This window comes from Corvus moneduloides, chromosome 3 (assembly GCF_009650955.1).
Source record: "Corvus moneduloides isolate bCorMon1 chromosome 3, bCorMon1.pri, whole genome shotgun sequence".
Lineage (NCBI taxonomy): Eukaryota > Metazoa > Chordata > Aves > Passeriformes > Corvidae > Corvus > Corvus moneduloides.
This window is the reverse complement of record NC_045478.1, coordinates 14,989,782-15,009,353: the sequence shown is the minus strand read 5'-3', so window position 1 is coordinate 15,009,353 and position 19,572 is coordinate 14,989,782. Positions and strand designations below refer to the sequence as shown.

At 36.5% G+C, this 19,572-nt stretch overlaps 1 protein-coding gene across 2 annotated transcripts in view; it reads right to left on the bottom strand.

The window, feature by feature from the left end:
- NOL10 (nucleolar protein 10) overlaps positions 1-19,572 on the bottom strand; it is a 50,852-nt gene that overhangs the window by 9,110 nt on the left and 22,170 nt on the right. For both annotated transcript variants that reach the window (XM_032104270.1, XM_032104271.1), the window contains exons 14-19: positions 5,518-5,644; positions 4,460-4,539; positions 4,145-4,243; positions 3,460-3,549; positions 1,544-1,717; positions 907-1,154 (exon numbers count right to left, since the gene is read on the bottom strand). In XM_032104270.1, coding sequence (XP_031960161.1) covers positions 907-1,154; positions 1,544-1,717; positions 3,460-3,549; positions 4,145-4,243; positions 4,460-4,539; positions 5,518-5,644 — 818 coding nt within the window. The remainder of the gene's footprint in view (positions 1-906; positions 1,155-1,543; positions 1,718-3,459; positions 3,550-4,144; positions 4,244-4,459; positions 4,540-5,517; positions 5,645-19,572) is intronic.

Below are 19,572 nucleotides of genomic sequence, written 5' to 3'. Positions count from 1 at the left end.
AGTAAAACCAAAATGTTTATTATGAGATCCATCTAGCCCAACAAGCAGTTTCCAACATTAGTCAAAATTCTGCTCTGCACCAACTGTGCTGCAAGAACTTTGAAGCTACTGTCTTGAAAGGTTTAATAAATGTTTGTGCTCCAAACAATAAAAGGCTATTAAATCTCATCTTCTGAAGGGCTCAACTCGCCTCTGAAAAAAACTAAATCAATGAGATTTGCAGGCACTGAGCACCTCAAAGCCAAGTCTTTTACTTTAATGTGCTCTTTCTTTAGTTTGACATGCTTATCCATGTACCTGTTATTTCAGATGATCATCAGTTTAAGGAAATGAAAAAACCAAACCAAACCAACTACACTTAACAAACACCCTCCCAGTGTGGTACTCTGTATTGCACAAAAAAAAAAAAAAAGCAGAAATAGTAAGTTCTGACATTACAAGGACAGTGTAGGTTTTGAAAATCTTTAGATGTCATAAAAATACCCAGACAAAACAATTTTTCTTTTACTGTCTTGACCCACCTTGATCCTACTCCCAAAACTATTCATGTAGCATTCTACATCCTTTTAGGTGGTCAGATGAAAAACCTCCAGTCTGTTAACCTCATACTGACACTGGTGGAGAAATATAACCAGTCTCACAAGACATGACTATCTGTGACAACAGCACTTTGCCAACACTGAGTAATGGATCCCCCATATCTTACTAATCTCATTTGCTGTAGTGCATTTGTTTATCTGTAAACAAAGCTTTCAATGACTATGTCACTTTAAGTTATATCCTTGGATCACCAGATGTGGCTTTACTAGCAAGAGCTTCCGAGCCAAAACATCACTGGACTGCACTGTAGGGAAACACTTGAGAATCATCCACCCCCAGCTATTAAAATAGGAACATTAGTCTTACTTCATTAATTTTTGTTTTTTGGCAGAGTCTTTGAAGCTTCTGAATTCCTCTCCTTCTTTAATCTCGAAAAACTGAGGTTTCAGTAATGTTTGCTGATCTTCCTTGAGCCTTTCCTGCCGCTTTAGTTTTTCCTCTTGGCGTAAAAGCTTGCGCTGTTTCCTGACCTCTTCAACCCAGCCTTTTTCATCATCTGAACTCTCAGAACTTTCGGCATCACTTGCTTTTCCTTCTGGTTCTTCCTCCTCTTCCTGCAGACAAAAATAGTATAAAGTAAGAAATCATCAACTAATTTTCTTTTCAAACCCTTCCTGCAATTAAGAGTACGGGACAGCTTTTACACACAGCTGTTTTAGATACAGCTGAAGAGAACTACAATCTTTAAACAAAAGCAGTAACAGCAAATGAAGCTGAAAATGTATTTCAAAGTTGTTACCTTTATGTTTTTCAAATCTATATTTGTGCAGAAACAATATAATTCACATCTAAAAACTAGATTAAAATTATAAATTACACTTAATTATTGTAGCTGGTAAGACATTCTTGCATTGCCTCCATCTCTCTGGGATGAAAAGTCTGAATGCTTGAAACAGAGGGGAAAAAAAAGCCTATGGAGTCTTCTGAATGGAAAATATTTTACCTGTCCTTGTGCTTCCAGTTCTTCTAAGATCTTTAGCTTCCTCTTTCTTTTCTCACTTATTTTAGAAACAAGTGGGTTAAGTAACCTAAATTCTTCACTCTGCTCATCTACCTGGAAATCTGGATTCTCAAACATGACCTTAAAACGATCATCTTTGAGAAGACTTGGCAGATTCTGGAACAGAAGTAAAGCATGAGCAAGTTAGGCAATTCTGAAACAGACATTAACAAAATAAGTAACACTTTTTTTTAATTAAACAAAATTAATAACCAGCATATGAAATGCCAGTTGCTTTATCCTTCCAGGTCAAATAAAAATCAAGATTTATGTTTACTGTATTTTTACAAAGATTGTTCAAAGCCACCTGTAAGCAAGAGTTTGTTTTTTTTTTTAAATGCACAGTATAGACACTTTAAATACACAATTACTAATATTTTCAAATAAATGTTTCTCATGCATTCAGCCAGCTAGTCTGGAGACATGTTGGTATCTACTGACTAATCAGCAGTACCTCCAAGGCAAATATACTGCCTGATGGGGATGATTCTACAACATGTAAAACAAATTATAAGGGTACATGCCTTTATGCAATGCTACTATTATTTTACTGTAAATACTTAAGAGGAAGTGTTTTTATACATATTATAACACTTTTTTTTTTCACTACTTTCACATACAGAATGGAAAAGGCAGTTTTATTCATGTCAAAGTAAAATGAACTCAGTGTAAATTATGCTACTGGTGAATTCAGAACAGTTCAACCTACTAATTCAGCTTAAGAGAAGACCAGTTATTGTAATTTTAAAATCATTACATACATAGCTTTTTATTATAAAGTGCTAATTTTTTAACATTGCTCAATTTATACCAGCGTATCAATCCCACCACAGCATTAGGTTTTCATTGTTACTTAAGAAAAGGAGGGTGGAACTAATGATACAGAAAACAAGAGTAAATTTCAAACACAAAAATGCTGCAAATGAACTTTCAATCACAGCCAAAAATTAAATCCTAAAGCCTAAAATAAATTGCTTGTCATAGGACTGTAATACTGTTTCAGAAAAATAACCTGAACATACATTTTTATATATACTCTGTTTAGTCTACTTAATTACACAGTCTCTATGGGCTCCAAGACAAATCAGTCCCCATCTACTGAACTCTCATTTTCATTGTACCATTTGCTTCAGTCTGCATTTAAGTTTCACCCCCACCACCTATCTTTTTAGTAGTTCATCCTTCCTACTAACCTTAACACACAAGATCTCATTATTGACATATATTGACACATGCAGCTAATGTCTGCTTTTCATGAATGCTATACTCCTGTGAGAATGAGCACCTATGAAGTGCTACCTATAAAAAGCCTCCCCTCCTATTAGATATTAAACATTTACCCATTTCTTCAATTAAAACTTCTCTTAGGAGAGAAATGGATTATTTTTAACATCCAGAAGAACTTCTGTTGTGTAAAAGCAAACCATTTTCACTATTCTATAAAATATATTTAACTGTACATACAAAGAAAGGCAATTGTAACTTAAATTTTACAGATAACTTCTATTCTTTCATGGTCACCACTAAGATAACCAAAAACAAATGCAAACAACAGGTCTTGTTCGAACAGCTGTGGTATTGAGGCTGCATTAACCAGCTTTTAGAGTCCTATAAAACCCATATCACCTTCACAGTATTTCATCATTTTTAGCTTCAAGTTACTATATGGTCTTTTTTGTGCTGCAGCTATAGTCAAATGCATTTTAAAGCCACCTACCAGAATAAGTTATTTATAAGAAACAGAAGCAATGGTTTTTTTGAATCTGTTTGGCTAAATGGCAACAACAAAAAAAATGAATCCTGTAAGCATTGCTAGTTCTGTGCTCCCAGTTAGAGAAGTCACCAAAGCAAGAGCTCACCTTTTGTTTCCGTTTTTTGCTAATCTGTTGCTCTTCCCCCTCTTCTTCAATCAGTTTGAGTGCAAGTTCTTTATTAACTTTTGGAAGTTTCTAAAAAGAGGAAAGCAATTAATCAATAAATTAGACTTTTAGACATGCAATCTACATGCTTTACATTCTTACTATTGCAGAAAAGCTCCTTGACTGGTTCCAAATATCTCTAGGTACTAGGAAAGCAACTGCACTTAGAGAAGATTTAAGAACTTGTGTATTATTTTTAACTTCTAATGCATCAGCTTTAGAACTTTAAAAGCAACTCTTTCTCCTTTTATGTTGAACAAATCCAATCTAGAAAGCTACTAGTTATAAACACAATAAAATTTTCATGTATCTCTTTCCAGAGTATCATGTTTCAATGGCTTAAGTAATTTAATGTCAGAAGTAGAAATTGTAAAGTTTTACCAGTGGATTATCTGCTCAAGTGGCAAATGAGATGAGAGCTCTCTTTTAGTTTGGTATCAGCCTTTCAAAATCACATGCAAGGGAATCTTATGTTTCCATTCAAGAAGTTCTATAAATTACTTTGTGTGTCCAATGATAAACAGAATCAAATCCTAAGTCGCTACATCTCTAAGATACACTTAGGAATATATTACTCTTTATGAATAGTTTTCCCCAAAGTATATTATTTGTTTATAGGATTTACCTTCAGTTGAACTCTCTGTGCACGTGTTTCTTCTATCTTCTGTCTTATTTTCTCTCTTCTATATTCCTCATAAGCAAAGGGGTTGGCCATCATTTTTGCCTTTTAACAAGCAGGAGGGAGTAAAAAGAAAATACCATTAATACAGGACACAGTTCATTATCTGGATGGAAAAAAAAACCCAGAACAAAATAAAAAAAAAAAAAAAAAAAAAAAAAAACCAAAAAAACCAAAAAACACCACAAAAAGAGAAAGAAAACCCCAACACATATATTTTATTGCTAAGAATAAAAATTGACAAGATGCAGCCTTATTTACCTTATGATAAAGTCTTATGTCCATGAAGAAGCCATGCATATATGCTCTGAGCAATGATGATCCAATGAGATGAGCAAGGCCTGGGAAAAAAGTTCCAAATTTCAAAGAGCTTTCATATATAAAGAACTTCTATTCCAAGCTAGCCAGTTCACTTCCCTAAGACAAACACGCACTGCCAATGCAAAACATCAATCTAACAGTCACAATCATGACATCAAGACTAAGTAAAACTGGGAATAAAAAATCATTCTGGCCAGCAAAAAATTTTAAGCTTCTTCAGAGCAACCAAATCCACTTTTCTTATAATAATGCATGCTACTGAGCACTTCTAAAAAATGCCTGCATGCACTATACTCTATAGAAGTTCACAAAAAATTCCAGAGGATTTTTTCAAAGTCCATAGGTGTGTGATAATCCCCTTTTTAGTGTGATATAGAGACGTTTTTAGCTAAAGAGTTTGGGTCAAACCCAACTCTAAACAGTCAGAAGTAAATTAAGTAAACTGGAGCAAAACATCGCAATCAAACCATGTAATGGACAGAAAAAGGACTAGCAAGTCTCAGAAGTAGCTTGCTTGCCTTCTCTGCTATATAATTTTCAGTGTTCCAATTCCTTGAAACTATTAGCCCTAGAATTATTTGTATTTTCTGAAAATTATTACATTCAAGTAGGGTAGCCTTTGGCTGCGAGTTCCAAATTCTATTAGAGCACCTCAAAAATATTTTGAAAACTAAACCAATTTCTCTTCCTCTGCCTTCCATGTAGCATATGAAAGCACACACAACAGATTCTCAGACACATTATATCAGCAAATATCAATCCCCTTCTTGTGATAAAAATCTGAGAAACACAAGTGTCTAGTGTTGAACTGGTAGGGAACCAAAGAACTTAAGAGCCATCAGTCTGGAATATTAATAACCAAGAAGACAAGAGGAAACTACTGTCAGTGAATTTCATAACAGTCCTCATACATCACACTGAAATTAGAAAAATCAGATGTGTAAATGTTCAAAAACTGAACAAAGAAGTCAGCCAAAGAGCATATACAACTGTTTTACCTAAATTTTCAAGGTCTTTTCTGGTAACGAATTTGTAATCGTCATAAACTGTGCTCTCTGGATTCTCTTCCAGTTCTTCAGTCAAGTTGTCCAAGAAGGAACACCATTTTGGGGCAGGTCCTAAAACCTGTGGATATTATGGAAAGTTATAACATTGCATTTTCTTACAGAAAAAGTCTACAGTTAGGCTCTTGGCTACTGTGCTGTAATGGAACAACAAATTAATCCCACTGCAGACCTCAAGAGCAGCACTTAGAGAACAGAATTAAACCTATTCCTTGCATTATCAATAAAGAGTACTGTAGATTATGTAAGTGTTGTTTTAATTTAGGTCATTTGAGACCAGCCAGTCTGGAGGTTTCAAGTTTAACTGTTTCAAGTGGTCCCTGTCTGATTAATTTATTAAAAGCTTAGAGCCAAACATTATAGAAGAAATTACAAACTAATGGCACTAGATAGCAACTAATTTGTAAAGTGCTGTTGGATCTTGGACTCATTAGGTTCACTACGCAATCATGTTAAATCCTACTCTGCCCTATTTATTTTAATGAAAACACCACGGATATATTTCACGTATTTTATTCAAGGATAAACCCAAACTGTATGAGCAGATAATGGGAAATATTAACAATACTTGCATATTTCCATGAAGAGGCAAAGGATTTATTTGCACAATATTAGGTAACACTATCGATGTATTTTTCCATATAAGCTTCCTCCAACTTCCCAAGTTAAAAATCAGCTCCCTTCACTTTTCCCTCCTGCTGTTCTGATTGAAATTCCTCTCCATCTTGACTCATGCAGTCACACTCAGCTGTTCCAGCAGTCTTATTTTAGTAGGTGAGTTAGCTGCATGGAAAAATCTAACACTACATTTCTCTCTCTAGAGCAAATCAGCCAACATTTTAGAATGCTAAGTGACCAGTTAAATCCTACAGTGGGACTTTTAACGAGGTTTCTGATTTGTTTGCTAAAAATTCATGTTAACAACACTGCAGTCAACCATAAGAATGCTTGTGATACAACAACATTTTAAGATCCTATTCAATTATGGAAACAACTACAAGTGATTTATTTATTTAAAATATACATAGTTTGTTTTAACATGACCGTATGATAACAGTATGAGATGTCATTCATTTAAGTGTTTCTTCTAATTCAAAAGTCTTCTTTTGAAGACAACTACACACAAAAAAACTGTAAAATTGTGTTCTAGACCATAATATTCTATCTAACATATTTTTGCCTGTAACACTCCAGAGAATATTTTATTCTAGCCCACTATTCTCTCTGTATTAAACATGAATTATCTTCCTAAGATTTCAGCCCTAGCTGAGAACCATTCCATGCCAAAGGAAAAAGTGCACTTTTTTTACCATGCTGTATATTTCATTCCAATTACCAAAAGCTTCCAAGGAAATACCCAAGATGTCACTAACAAGAAACACTTTACCTATGTTTTCCCCATGTCTGCTCCAGGAATAAATGATATATATAACATTCAGATTGATTTCTTGCCAACATTCCAGAAGCTTTTGTCTCCATCCAGATTTTAATTTTTTAATTTACTTCCCCCAAACCCGCTTATTAAAATGCCAAGCTTTTATATTAAAAAGGAAGCAGGCTAGATCTATTGAATGTCTGCATGCCACTTGAGGAATCAGTTATCTGTGCCTCATTACCAGACGATCAAAGCATGACTGGTGTGGAAGAACCTTAAGTTTACTATAATTTTGTTTCAGATGAAGCAGTTTGTCCTTCTTATTAAAAAAACCAGCAAGCTACTTACTAACTAAACAAAACTTCTCTTGTAATAAAATTTAAGGACAACGTTCTCTCCTAAGATTATTAGAAATTAGAGAATCCTTGACTCACATCCATTCCCATTAAATAAAAAGTTCCCCTTCATTTTATCTTGCTGCACATCAGTGAAGACCTCTATCACTTCAATAAAGTTTTTCATCTGCTCAAACCCTACAAAACACAAAGAAACCAAGCCCCTACAACCACTTAGGGCAACCCCCCAATGGGATCTTGATTGGGATAAACCTTTGAATGAGTAACTAAAGCAAAAGTCTCACAAATAAGGGAAAACTGTTTATCTACTCTTCAGCTGTAGCGCCACTCACAGTTCCAAGTATTCCTATATTCAAAATCTGATACTGAGAGTAAAACCTTTCATGGGTGTAATCTGTGCCATGAAACACATAACATGATTATTCATTATAATCTCTGGAGTGAGTTGGATGATCAGATCACAGAAAACGAAGTGGGGGAAATGAGATAACTGATGGAAAAAAGCAGTGGCAGAATACCAGGAAAAAATAGAAAGTCCAGCCATTATTCAAATTTCACATGTAAACTGACAGAAAGGAAAACCCTACAGAAATGTCTGTGTACATTTTATTACCTTATTTCCCCCTCTTCCACCCCACTAAAACCACTTGCCCACCTATTCTAGGGCATCTTAGGAGCTCTGCTTTGTGCATTAATATGAAACATTTTTTAAAGCTTAGGAAGAAATTTAAAAATAGAAAAGGCAAACAATATCAGCCACAATGATAAAAACATAAACAAGAAATGCCCTTCTTTCGCAATAGAAATCCTTCACAGAATTTAACTGCTATTGCATTTTAACTGCAGAATTTAATGCTCCACGGTCAAGCAACAGCCATCCCAGGATGATGCTGAAAGCACTTCAGAATGGCAGGCTCCAAGGTTCCACCATTCCTGTGCCCAGGTACAAAAGCAACAATTGAGAGGGTTGGTCTGCACTGGGCCTCCAGGGACAAGGTGGGAGAAGTGAAACTGGCCTGTCTTCCCCCAGCTCATGTGTTTCCATACAGTGGCCACATTCCAACACAAGTGGGACCCCTTGGAGCTGCTGTCATCCAGCATTGGCACCACCTCAGCCTGGCCTGCAGTCCCTGTTAAAGCCACCATAACAAAACAAAGCACTGGAGTTTGTGTAGGTCAATCAATATACTTGCCAATTTGGATTGGAAAGGTACAAATCTACCACACCTAACGGAGAAAAATGCACTGAAATTCACAGCAAGAATAAGAAAATGTTATGAGGTAGGTAACTGCATGTAACTTAAGTGACAGATACAATTTTTACAATATTTATGACATACCAAATAGATTTCTCCGCAAGTTTTAGAAAAGTTGCACTCAGCCAATGGAAAAATCATTATTAAATGAGTGCACATCTAGGCTCAGCTTTTATCCAAATTCTTTTTAGGACAGGAAAACTAGACATGAGCACCAACAGTGATCAAATAAGTATCTTTTGCTTTTTTCATTATTATTCTGCTTTCTGTAGGATAACCACTTCTTGAGACAATTTCTGCCAATTTCTGCTGAAGTTAGTAAGATTGCTTTGAAAATGTTTTTGCCCACGAACAGAGGAGCCTCACCCACCAGCAGGGCCCAGCCAGCAGCAAGTGGGGGGTGCTCTGTGCTCTGCTCCCCTCCCAGTGCCTTCCTCCTTCACCAACTGGAAACAGCACCCATGAGGTGACCAAAGCACAGATGTCCCACAGTGTCCCACCACCACACTGCAAGGCAGAGTGACAGATGGGTCACACCAGTCCCCTCCTCCCCACAGCAAAACTTACCACTACGATACACCAGTAATGCAGACACCTCACCATTGCCTTTTACCTTGTTCTGAGCCACAGGAGGTAAAAAATGTGGACTTAATAATTATTAGTACTGTGCCACCTAATATCAAATTTTTCTTATACACATTAGAATATTTCTTAACTTTACACACAGAAAACACAATGTATGATGAATGGTCTAGCATGCAACTGAGCAGAGAAACAAGTCTAAGATCAAACTGTTCTAGAAACAGAAGAGAAAAATGTTCACAGAAAAATGTTTTTTAAATATTATTTTAAAATAACTTCAAACATCACAGTTCTTTGTATTCTATCCTACAAGATGTTTGACTTCATAGTCTTGTAGCATCAGAAGTCTTACACGGTACAGCAATGTTCTTATGGCCATGCCTAATTCCTGAGCATTTCTGTAGAAAATATCATCCTGTCATTGGTCTGTAATTCTCCTAAAATTAATAAACCCTAGGACAGCATAGTTATTATTCCCAGCCCACAACAGATGTTCCTTATCTTCAATTTGGAACACCGGACAGCACTTGTACACTTTTAAACGCCACTCAACAGTTTGACAGCCAGCTCTGCAGAGCCCTTAAAGCCACAGAAAAACTGCCCGAATCCTAACTAGTATTAAACATGCTCAACAACTTAAAAGAAGCCCAGGATGTACAGAAGCTTCCACAGTCAGATGTCAAGAGATTTAAATTAAACTACTTTGAATGCACATCCAGACAAGTATTGTTAAGTATCTGTTAGAAGGTTTCTGAGACCAATTCTACAGAAGTGACTGAACAGTTGCTCCTTTCTTCTCAGGGAGTAAAAACAGGTTCCAAAATCTGTTTTTCTGTATGTTAAACAATAACTTCCTGGAAGATGTCATACAAAGCAGTGATAAATTCTTTTAGCAGTAAACAAGATCTCAAAATGTAGTAAGAATCAACCAGCAAAAAACCCCTCAATCTTCACTGATGTATTTTGCAATCAAAAATATGCAAAATGTTCACAGACGGCATTAATCTGGTTTGAAAATCATTCACTAGAGTTTGGAAAGTTTAGACTGTCTGAATTCCCTCTAGAAGACTAACTTAATGTATGTGGACATCATTCAAGCACACAGTTCCAGAGGCTTTGGAAAGCAGAGGTGTTATCTGCTGTGACTGCACGAGACAGCAATACACAGATTCATAGAAACTTCAGTTTCACAAAAATTAACTGTGTAAGGCCATATCATGCCACACCATAGTGATACAGTTAGTAACAAAAGAGCAAGAAAATATATCCTATCACAGTTCTTTTGTATTTTCAAAGTAAAACCTTCTGTCAAAAATCTTCCAGTTGTGTGTTGTGGTACCTTCTATGCATTTTGACTAAGACCATTACTAAGTAGCAAAACTCTACTAACTTAATCATTCACTGCCATATTATTTGAATAATGGTGATTACAACGAAAATAGCATATTTTTCAGATCTTCATCAGACCTCTATGTACAGTGCATTGTGTAAAATTATTAATGAGTTGGGGAGACATTTTGTACAACTCCAGTATATGTGAATGTGAACTGTAGCAAGGACTGTGAAAGGCAGCAAGGAGGATTTCTGAAACAGTAATGCTTGCACAAGAATAAATACATCACAGAGACACTGTAAACTAGAGCTGACCTAAGCACCAGAGGAGTGTGACTCTTAACAGCCTTTTAAGTGGAGATAGTGGGGAACAACTAACAACTAATTTTCAGATGAAATCTGAAATATTTAAGGAAAAGATTATACAATCTGATTGTTTGTGATAAGATGGGACTTGACTTCACAATCCAAGAAGGCTCCTCCATTCCACCATTCCCATTAAAAAACAAAACCAAAAAAGAAACTTAAAGCACTTCAACAGACATTATTTTCTAGACTATTATTTCTTGAAATGAAATATATGTTATGTATCTGATTTGATGACTTCACATACATATTTACCTATAGGAGACAAAAATAATTCTTTGGAGAAGACAAATAATAACAATAAAATCTTAATTTTGTTTGTTTTTAATGAAACGGCACAAGATAAAGCACCTTAAACCTTTAACAGGATGTATTTGCTGGAGAAAGCAGATGCACATCTATGCATGCATATTCTCAGCTTCTATCACACCATTTAACAGGAGGAAGAGATTACAGAAGGTCTAATGAGGGTGGTAAAAAAAATGGTGATCCCCAGGGTGTGGGCAGTGATTGAAATGTGCAATTGCATTTTAAACATAATTAGCTCCCTAATTGTATAGCCAAGTTTAATTAATGCAATTACATGAAATATTAATTACTATTCATTTTAAGTGTATTGTTTTCAATGTTTTGTTCTCTAATTTTAAGAATTAGACAGATCTCAGTATGGAATAACTTTGAAAAGTTTCCATCTAGATGCACTGAAAAGTCAAGAGAAGAACACCTTGCTGCACCTTGTTAACACTTAACATTAAATCAATTGTAATTGCTAACTCTAAACACCCAGATGGATTATTTCTAGCTTGTAGATATGAAAATCTGCAGCTCTCTGTTCTTTTACTATGCTTTTGGCCTTCAGTCATAGCCAGCCCAAGAGATCAGCTCGTGTTAGGAAGGAGCCTTGGGATCACGTGATCTTGTTATGTTTCTATCAACTGCGTTTCCATACACAGCGTTTCCCGTAGCAACCAATGTGCTCCAAACAATTTGTCATTTTGAATTCTGCCATTCTTCTGTAATCTTCTTTCTTCCTATGAATGCTCTCTGATCAACTCCAAATATGCCCTGTTAATCTCTTGAGCAATTCTATTGATTGGACTGAATACAATTCTTTGATTCTCTAAATTAAATTGGTTTGGGGAATAAACTCCAAACAAATCTCCCATATAGTCTTCAAAATTTCATGCTCTCATTCACTCTACATCATATGGTGTAGATTTGGTGCTTTTAAAGATATCAAGTAGCTCAGTGGACTACAGACATGACGATGAGAGACTGAATAGCACCTTTCTGGCATACTACTGACAACAGCACTGCAGTTGGTTTTAAGCCCACACACTCATAAATTTCACTGAATTAAACAATGAATTGGCTCTTTCTCTCATCCTAACTCCAGCACATCCAGACATTTTTGGCAGATTCATTAATCAGAGAGGTTGAATAGTTGGTTTTCCTACCTTTCACTATGCTATGGAAGCTGCCAAATCAACTATTTGGAGGTTTTACTCCTTAGAGAACATGTTAAAGGAAAATTGCTTTCAAGATCTTCCCAGTGTTAAACAAAAACTGCTGCAGGAACTTGCACACATCTTCTAGGAATGAGAAACTAAATCTTTCCGCCCTGGTAGTTATCAGATAGTGAGTACTTATTTTTATAATTCTAAGCAGTTCGGCTATGTAATGATGGTTTGGTTTTTTTTTTAAATCTCATATTCTCTGGTCTGACAAGTATTACAGTCAGTTAACCAGTCATGGGTGTGCTCTCACTTGTGAGTGTCCTTAGTGAAGCCTCCATCTTTTGAAGGAGACAATGGTCCAGTTGCTCACAATGTTGGGAAAAGACGCCCTCAAGCAAATAAAGTTACTCCTTAAAATTGTAAATGAAATTCCCAGAATAGCTCTTTTCTTCACACAACAGAACAAGAACGGGACACTTCTCAAGTCATCTGTGACTTACCAGCCACGGCATTAAGAGTAGAGTCTGATGTTTGCACCAACATCCCTATCATGTTCTGACACACATAAAACAAACACTTCATCAGTACTGCTATGGATCTTTTATTGATCAGACTCCCTACATTTTTTAAATGTTGAGACAATGTTGAAGTCAGAAAGATACACTGAAACTTGAAGTACAAGAACATATTACTTTCACATGAAGTCAACTAATCAAATGAAGCTCAAAAGGAAAAAGGAGAGCGGCTTCTCAAAGAGTGTGTTACAACCATGACCTGCTTCAAGCACCTTCCCAAAACTATTAGCTGAAAATAAACCAAAAGTTACCAAAAGTCTGTCCTTATTCTAATACAGCAGCATCTATAGCATATCTGCTGTAAAAACAGAGGCAAGTAGGTAAATTGCCTTAATACTGTGCAGTAAGTTCAGCAGGGACTCACTTCACAGGTTTTATTTACCTATGGCCATCTGCGGATGGTCTTTCTTTATCCATGAAAAAAAAAAAAAAGACGCAGATCAGGTATGCCCAGCTGAGCTAATGCCTTGCTGACAGTAAGTCAGGAACCACATTATACTTTGGCCATCCACACCTTCCATTCCCCATCACATCTGACTAAGTGCTCTTAGCAATTCCTTTTCATAGCTTCTGGTACTCCTTAGAACCTTCATGAAGTCAACTTACTATTCAGTGACTAAGAGTCACTGAACCAGCACAATCTCCCTCACAAATGACACCATCTTCATAGTTTACATGGTCTAACAAAAACTCCACCCTATCAGGATACATTAGAAAGAATAAATTACTCGCGAAGTTCTTCCCTTGCATTTACAATTGTGACTGCAGGAGAGGCAGACAAGGGAATGGTAGGTGGGAAACTTCGTAACTGTCTTGGCCTTCATTTTAAACAAGGAAAGAACTTCTACACAGCTTTTACCTGTTCCAACATGTTCAGAAATCTGTTTCTAAACACATAATGATACTTCTTGCAATACTAAGGGCATAGGTTGTCAATGGTCAAAACTCCCACTACTAACACAGATGACAGTAACACATGCATTGATTTTAGTATGTATGCAATAGCCTCTGATGGCAATCTAAATTAACAAGAAACACCCAATGAATGAAATAGAAACGCAAAGCCCCAGCAGTCCCCTTCTCAGTTTCTCTTGACGGGACAGGAAAATTCCTCAACTGTCACACTGTGCAGGATCTTGCCTCTCGTGCTTTTAAGTGGCTGGGAACAACAGAGTTCTTACAGTACACACCAGATGCCAAGGAATGTTACAGCATAAGTATCTTTACAGTCATTAAAACAAAACATACTGGAGGATCATCTGTATTTTAGGGAAATTCAAGGAATGCTAGAGATGTAAAGGTACTGGCAAATCCAGCTCTTTGTCTACCTTACATGACTGACAAACTACTGGAAATCTAGGAATGTGTGAGTTTCTAATAACTCCCTACCACTGCAGCTTAATTGCTTTTTGCAAAACTGGGAGGAAGACTTCTCCGTGAGTTTATTCAAGTATTGCCAGACAACACAAAGGGAAGGAAAAGCAACTACCTGTTGGGAATGTGCAGCTCCTCCAGAGAGATACTGAAGATAAGCTCAGAATAAACCAACTTCTTTGCAGAGGATAATGCTAAAGAAATTTTGTATAACTCAGGAAATAATCTTAAGTAGAAAGTACCTTTCAAATAAATATTCAAAAGCTTCCACATATGTGATAGTTTTATTTACTTCTAAGGTTTTCTGTAATAGAAATCCTAGGTCTTCATAACTTTTACTATTTCTGCATAAAATAGTCATAACTCACAACACATGGTTCAATACTGAGTACAGCGCAGAAGATGACAATACAATTACCCTGTACTTTCAAGTGCAATGAAATAAAGACTTAGTTGAAATTACTACATGGACAAAAATCTCACATGCTTTGTTTTCTGATCCAAAACCTAAAACACTCTAATTCTTTTTACATGCTGATAGACACGTAGCACAGTACAAAACTTCCTTTCAGCAATTACATATTTTCAGTATCTGTGACTGCTTCTCTCTTCACTGACTGAAGCTAGGCAACTGCATCTCTAAATTTTCAGAAATCAAGTGAAGAATCGATGGCCCAAAGGAAAGAACAAGTGCAAGTTAAGAAATAAAAAATATCTTTCAGATACTCAGGACTTAAAAAAGGGGAGCACACCCCCTCCTCAAAACCTGTTTCTTAAAACAAGAACTCAAGAACAGAAGGTCCATTGCTACCAACCGCTTGAGAAACAGTCACAACACTAAAAATATGTGATTCTTGTATCAATGGTCAGAGCAATCACCTGGTATAATTGCATACAACTTTTGCTTTTAAGAATTTTCTCCTGTGCTCTATGAAGGGTTTGATGTAAACTATAAGGAAGTATAACTTTACAGTCAGCATGCTGCTGTCTGCTCAAAAATACTGAAGAAGTGCTGCCTCGTACACCAACAGCCACAACAGCTCTAAGCAGGGTTCACACACCTTCATAATCTACACATGTCAAACTACTACATCATCAGCACCAAAAAACATCTAAAACAAGTTTTACAGGAATATCCGAAATTTTTTCCTGATTATCACACATTGGTGTTTTCCTTCTACATACGTGTGACAACTGGTAGCGTGTCTCTCAGCCAGCACATGGGAAATGGAGGATATCCTTTGTTGGGAATAAGCCCAGTGTGTTATTTTTCACTTTGAAAGTGTTTAGGTTAAAAGTAGGAAGCTCACATTTCTGCTTGTTAAGATAAACAACTTTTTTCCTATGCTTATAAATACTGTGAGATAGGTAATGCATCATTCACCAGGCACTTTTTTTTGTGTAAAGGATTAGACTGTTATGGATAGAAAATACAATTTTACAAGATTGATATATCAAAACTCAGTTTAAAGGCCAAAGATGCACTCCAGTATCTTTTTATTAATGGAAAGTTTCTTCTTTTGACACTTGGCAGCCTCAAAGCTCAACTGTAATACACTACTTCATAACAACCCTTCTTTCCAGTCATTTCACAGTTCTCAAAATGAACAAACTAAGATTAAGACCAACATTTTCCATTCTATAACAACCATTTTATTTTACAATTTTTTTTTTCTCAGACTATGAAATTTTTTTCTACATTATATACTGTTTCAGGATAGAAAAAATCTCTTAGCACAAGCCAGTTTCATGGTTGCTTTCCACTTCACAAAAAACATGTTAGAGAAGGGCTATATTAAACAAGATGAATAACTGTCTTCTAAAACCCACAGCCTCATCATATGATCTTTAAGACAACATTTCAGGCAGCACTATGCAGAATGACCTAATACTGCTAATCAGAAGGCATGAAAACATTCTAAAAGAAATCAAAATCTTACTCTCTACTGCTAATCTGTTCTCTTAGTGTCAAAATGCCAGACACAAATATAAAAAGAATTGCATCATTTGATTCATAGCTTTTACCACAAAGAAGCCAAAAATCTGTACATAAGATCTCACTGTAACTCTAACAGCACCCACAAACTATTTGAATGACAGCTGACTATACAAAACACTGTCCCTAAAGGCATGAAGTACAAGGTGTGGACAGGTAGGTTTGTGTTCCCACCATATAAAGACCCAAGAGAGAAAAAAACCAATCAGTAGATCCCAAATGGATGAGAATGTAAGTCTTAGAGCCATAAAACTATAAACCATATATATAACCATATAGGTAAATAACCATATAACTATAACCATAGAGGTAAGTGTGGAGAGTATAATACAGCAGAAACCTCCCACACCTTTTAAAGTGAAAAATCACAGACTATAAAGACAGGTATCTGATGGTCATAACATCTTGCATAGAACTGCTGAGAGCACTCTGTCACCAGACTGACAGAAAATACCTACCTATTTCAGATAAATGCTTTTTCTGTCAGTGAGTGAACTGAACACAACTCTGGTCAATTCAGCCATTTAGAAACAGCTCATCTGGATGCGTAAGACCAAAGCATGTTCATCCCTAATTTACATTCTAGAACTACTCCAAACAAATACCCAGAAAGAAATAAAGGGGATGAACTAAGGTATTAAAAAACTGCTTTCACTTGTTTTTCCTTCAGTACAAGGTCCCTCTACAGATGTTTCACCAAATACCCAGAGCATTAAATGAAAACATGTAAGCTAATAGGATTTGTTGCATTGATCAGTGATTATGTTATTTCAGGGTTAATGACTAAGGGAAGTTTTTCTAAGGTTTTCTAAAACTTTTTTTATCTAAATCCAAAGAACTTTTTTTTAAGGAGAAGCATTTTTGAGGAATATTCAAAACAAAAAGATGCTGATAAACAGTAATTAAACCAGGCTAGAGGAGTGACTAAAAAAAATTGAAAACAAAATTAGTTAAAGAATGTGTGAAAGGCAAGAAGTATCAGCAATGGTTGGTTTAGCTGAAAAGCCACCCAATTTTAAGAGGACAAAATTCACAATATTTCTAGCAATAAGGAGAGCCACATGTCCAAAGTAGGTACTGTATTAGAAACCAGAACCCTTATACTCCTGGAGAAACGGAATCATTGAGTAGGCAAGAAATACTTGCTCTTGAAATACTTCCAGTTTATAACTCCAACAGCCCTGAACTAGGAGAGTGCTAGGATATCAAATTATTTTCCAAAACTACCTGAAAAGAAGCCAGAGGTGCTCCAGGATTTATATTTTCTCAAAGAGCTTAATATCTTCACTACACCAAAAGTACTTTGCTTCTAGCCTCAACAGGGAGTGTTCTGCCAAGACTGCAGGAAAATAAAAAAAAAATCCAGAACACCGAATATTACACTCAATTAATTACAGTCTTAATTGCTCTCTTCTTTTAACAGTCTAATGAATAGACCAAGTTTCAGTTTCAGTATGTATGTGTAGCCCAAAGTTTCAAGTCCAATAAATGAGACAGGACTGATTTGCAACATCTGTGCTAAGATCAGACGGGTTCGTGTAACCAGAAGTAAACACAGAGAGTAACATCTATGCCCCTTGTTCTCCGCCCAGAACACACAGGAGCTGACATGTAGGAGGTTTTCTGTACAACCTGCAAAGACAACGTTGTATGTCAGGGAACATGACGGCCTCAATTAAAGAGAATCTGACTCATCTTAGATCCCAGGCCAGTGGACCACCATGTGTCAGTGGAACTTGTGCCTCTCTTCACTTCTTTGGCCAGGACCTGGTTGCACTATCGACTCAACTTACGTTTCTGAGTCAGTAGTCTAAAAACTATCCCAAGGCACACACAACTTTCATTTCAACCTTCCCGAGGCACACATCAAAGTGATGTACCAGGAAGCCAGCTGGCAAGAAGCAGGTTCCAAAAGTTTGCATAAACTGCAAGTTAGCTATTAAACGAGTGGCAAACAGCCCACTTCCAGTCAGAGGCACTTGCCCTCATTAAAGCCCAACAAAATAAAACAAAAACAAAGTCTCCAAGCTAAGCCACTCAAGATGTTACCTATGTAACACAAACATTTCATTTCAACGGTCAATTTGGTTTTTGCTCACTCTGCACTGTGTACTTATATGAGGTACCCTGCCATTTAAAAGCAAACCTGTCTGTCCTTTCTAGAAAAGCAAAAAATCACCTTGTATTTCCTCTACTTACAGCTTTGCACACAAAAGAAAAAACTGCAGTGATTTTTTACTTTTTTATAAGAAATGCAGTGTTCTCAGACATTCCTAGTCTCAACTGTCATCCCTATCCTGATGAAACTTCTGCAGGAAAAGCTGATGCGTGCCATTTCATTTACAGGCAATATTATGATACACACTGTCAAATCTTTTATAATCCTGAAGTTCAAGAGACAGTAATTTTTTGGGTTTGAAATGGAAATTTAGCTTTGGCATTAACAATGGAGAGAACGGGCACACATACACAGATAATTCAGTCAGACATGAGCTCAGTTGGAGCACATTCCAAGCTGGCCGGACACAAGCCAGCTCCAGTTCAGCAGTCATGTAGCTGTGTTAGCACAGCACTGTGCCCACACTAATAAAACCTGCTGAGATGCTGGGTATGCTGGGCTGGGCACAGTCCTGCACTGTCTGGCCAACTCCAATCATGGACAGAGGATGCTGGGTCTGTCTGCACCCATCCATGAACATACACGCTCCTGCTCTGCGAGACTCTCACTGCTGTGAATTTTTTTTTCCTTACAAAGAACACAGCACCATATATTTGGGATTTTAAGTATCCTCCTTGATCATAGCCATGGCAATTTCATATAGCTGTTCCAATGAGCATTTGAAACAAGAGAATAATTACTAGCACTATGGGCCAATGAGGGGCATGGGCAATTGAATGGATTTTATTTACATAACTGTCCTTTTACAGTTAGTAGCATTTCCCCCAGGCATTTATTCTGTTACAGAATTCAGCAAGACTTGTAACTCAGTTCCTGTCAACATCTCAAAGGACACATTTCTAGTAGTATTCAAGTCTACCTTAAAGTAAACAAACAAAGAGAAAATTATGTTATTCATTATAAAAACTGTGAATCCTAGTTCTCAGAAAAAGACAGAAAATGAAACCATGAAAAGAGATCAGGTAATACAGTTCTTCAAAGTTTCGCTCCAAAGGCCCATGTAACTAAACTTCTTTGCCTGTGCGAGGAAATTAGTAAGTCTTCCAAGGATGAAAAAAACCCATGTATTAATCATGTACTGACAGAGAAACCAAAGGACAGGTGTGCAACTCTGAGCTCAAATAACTAGCCTGGAAGATCA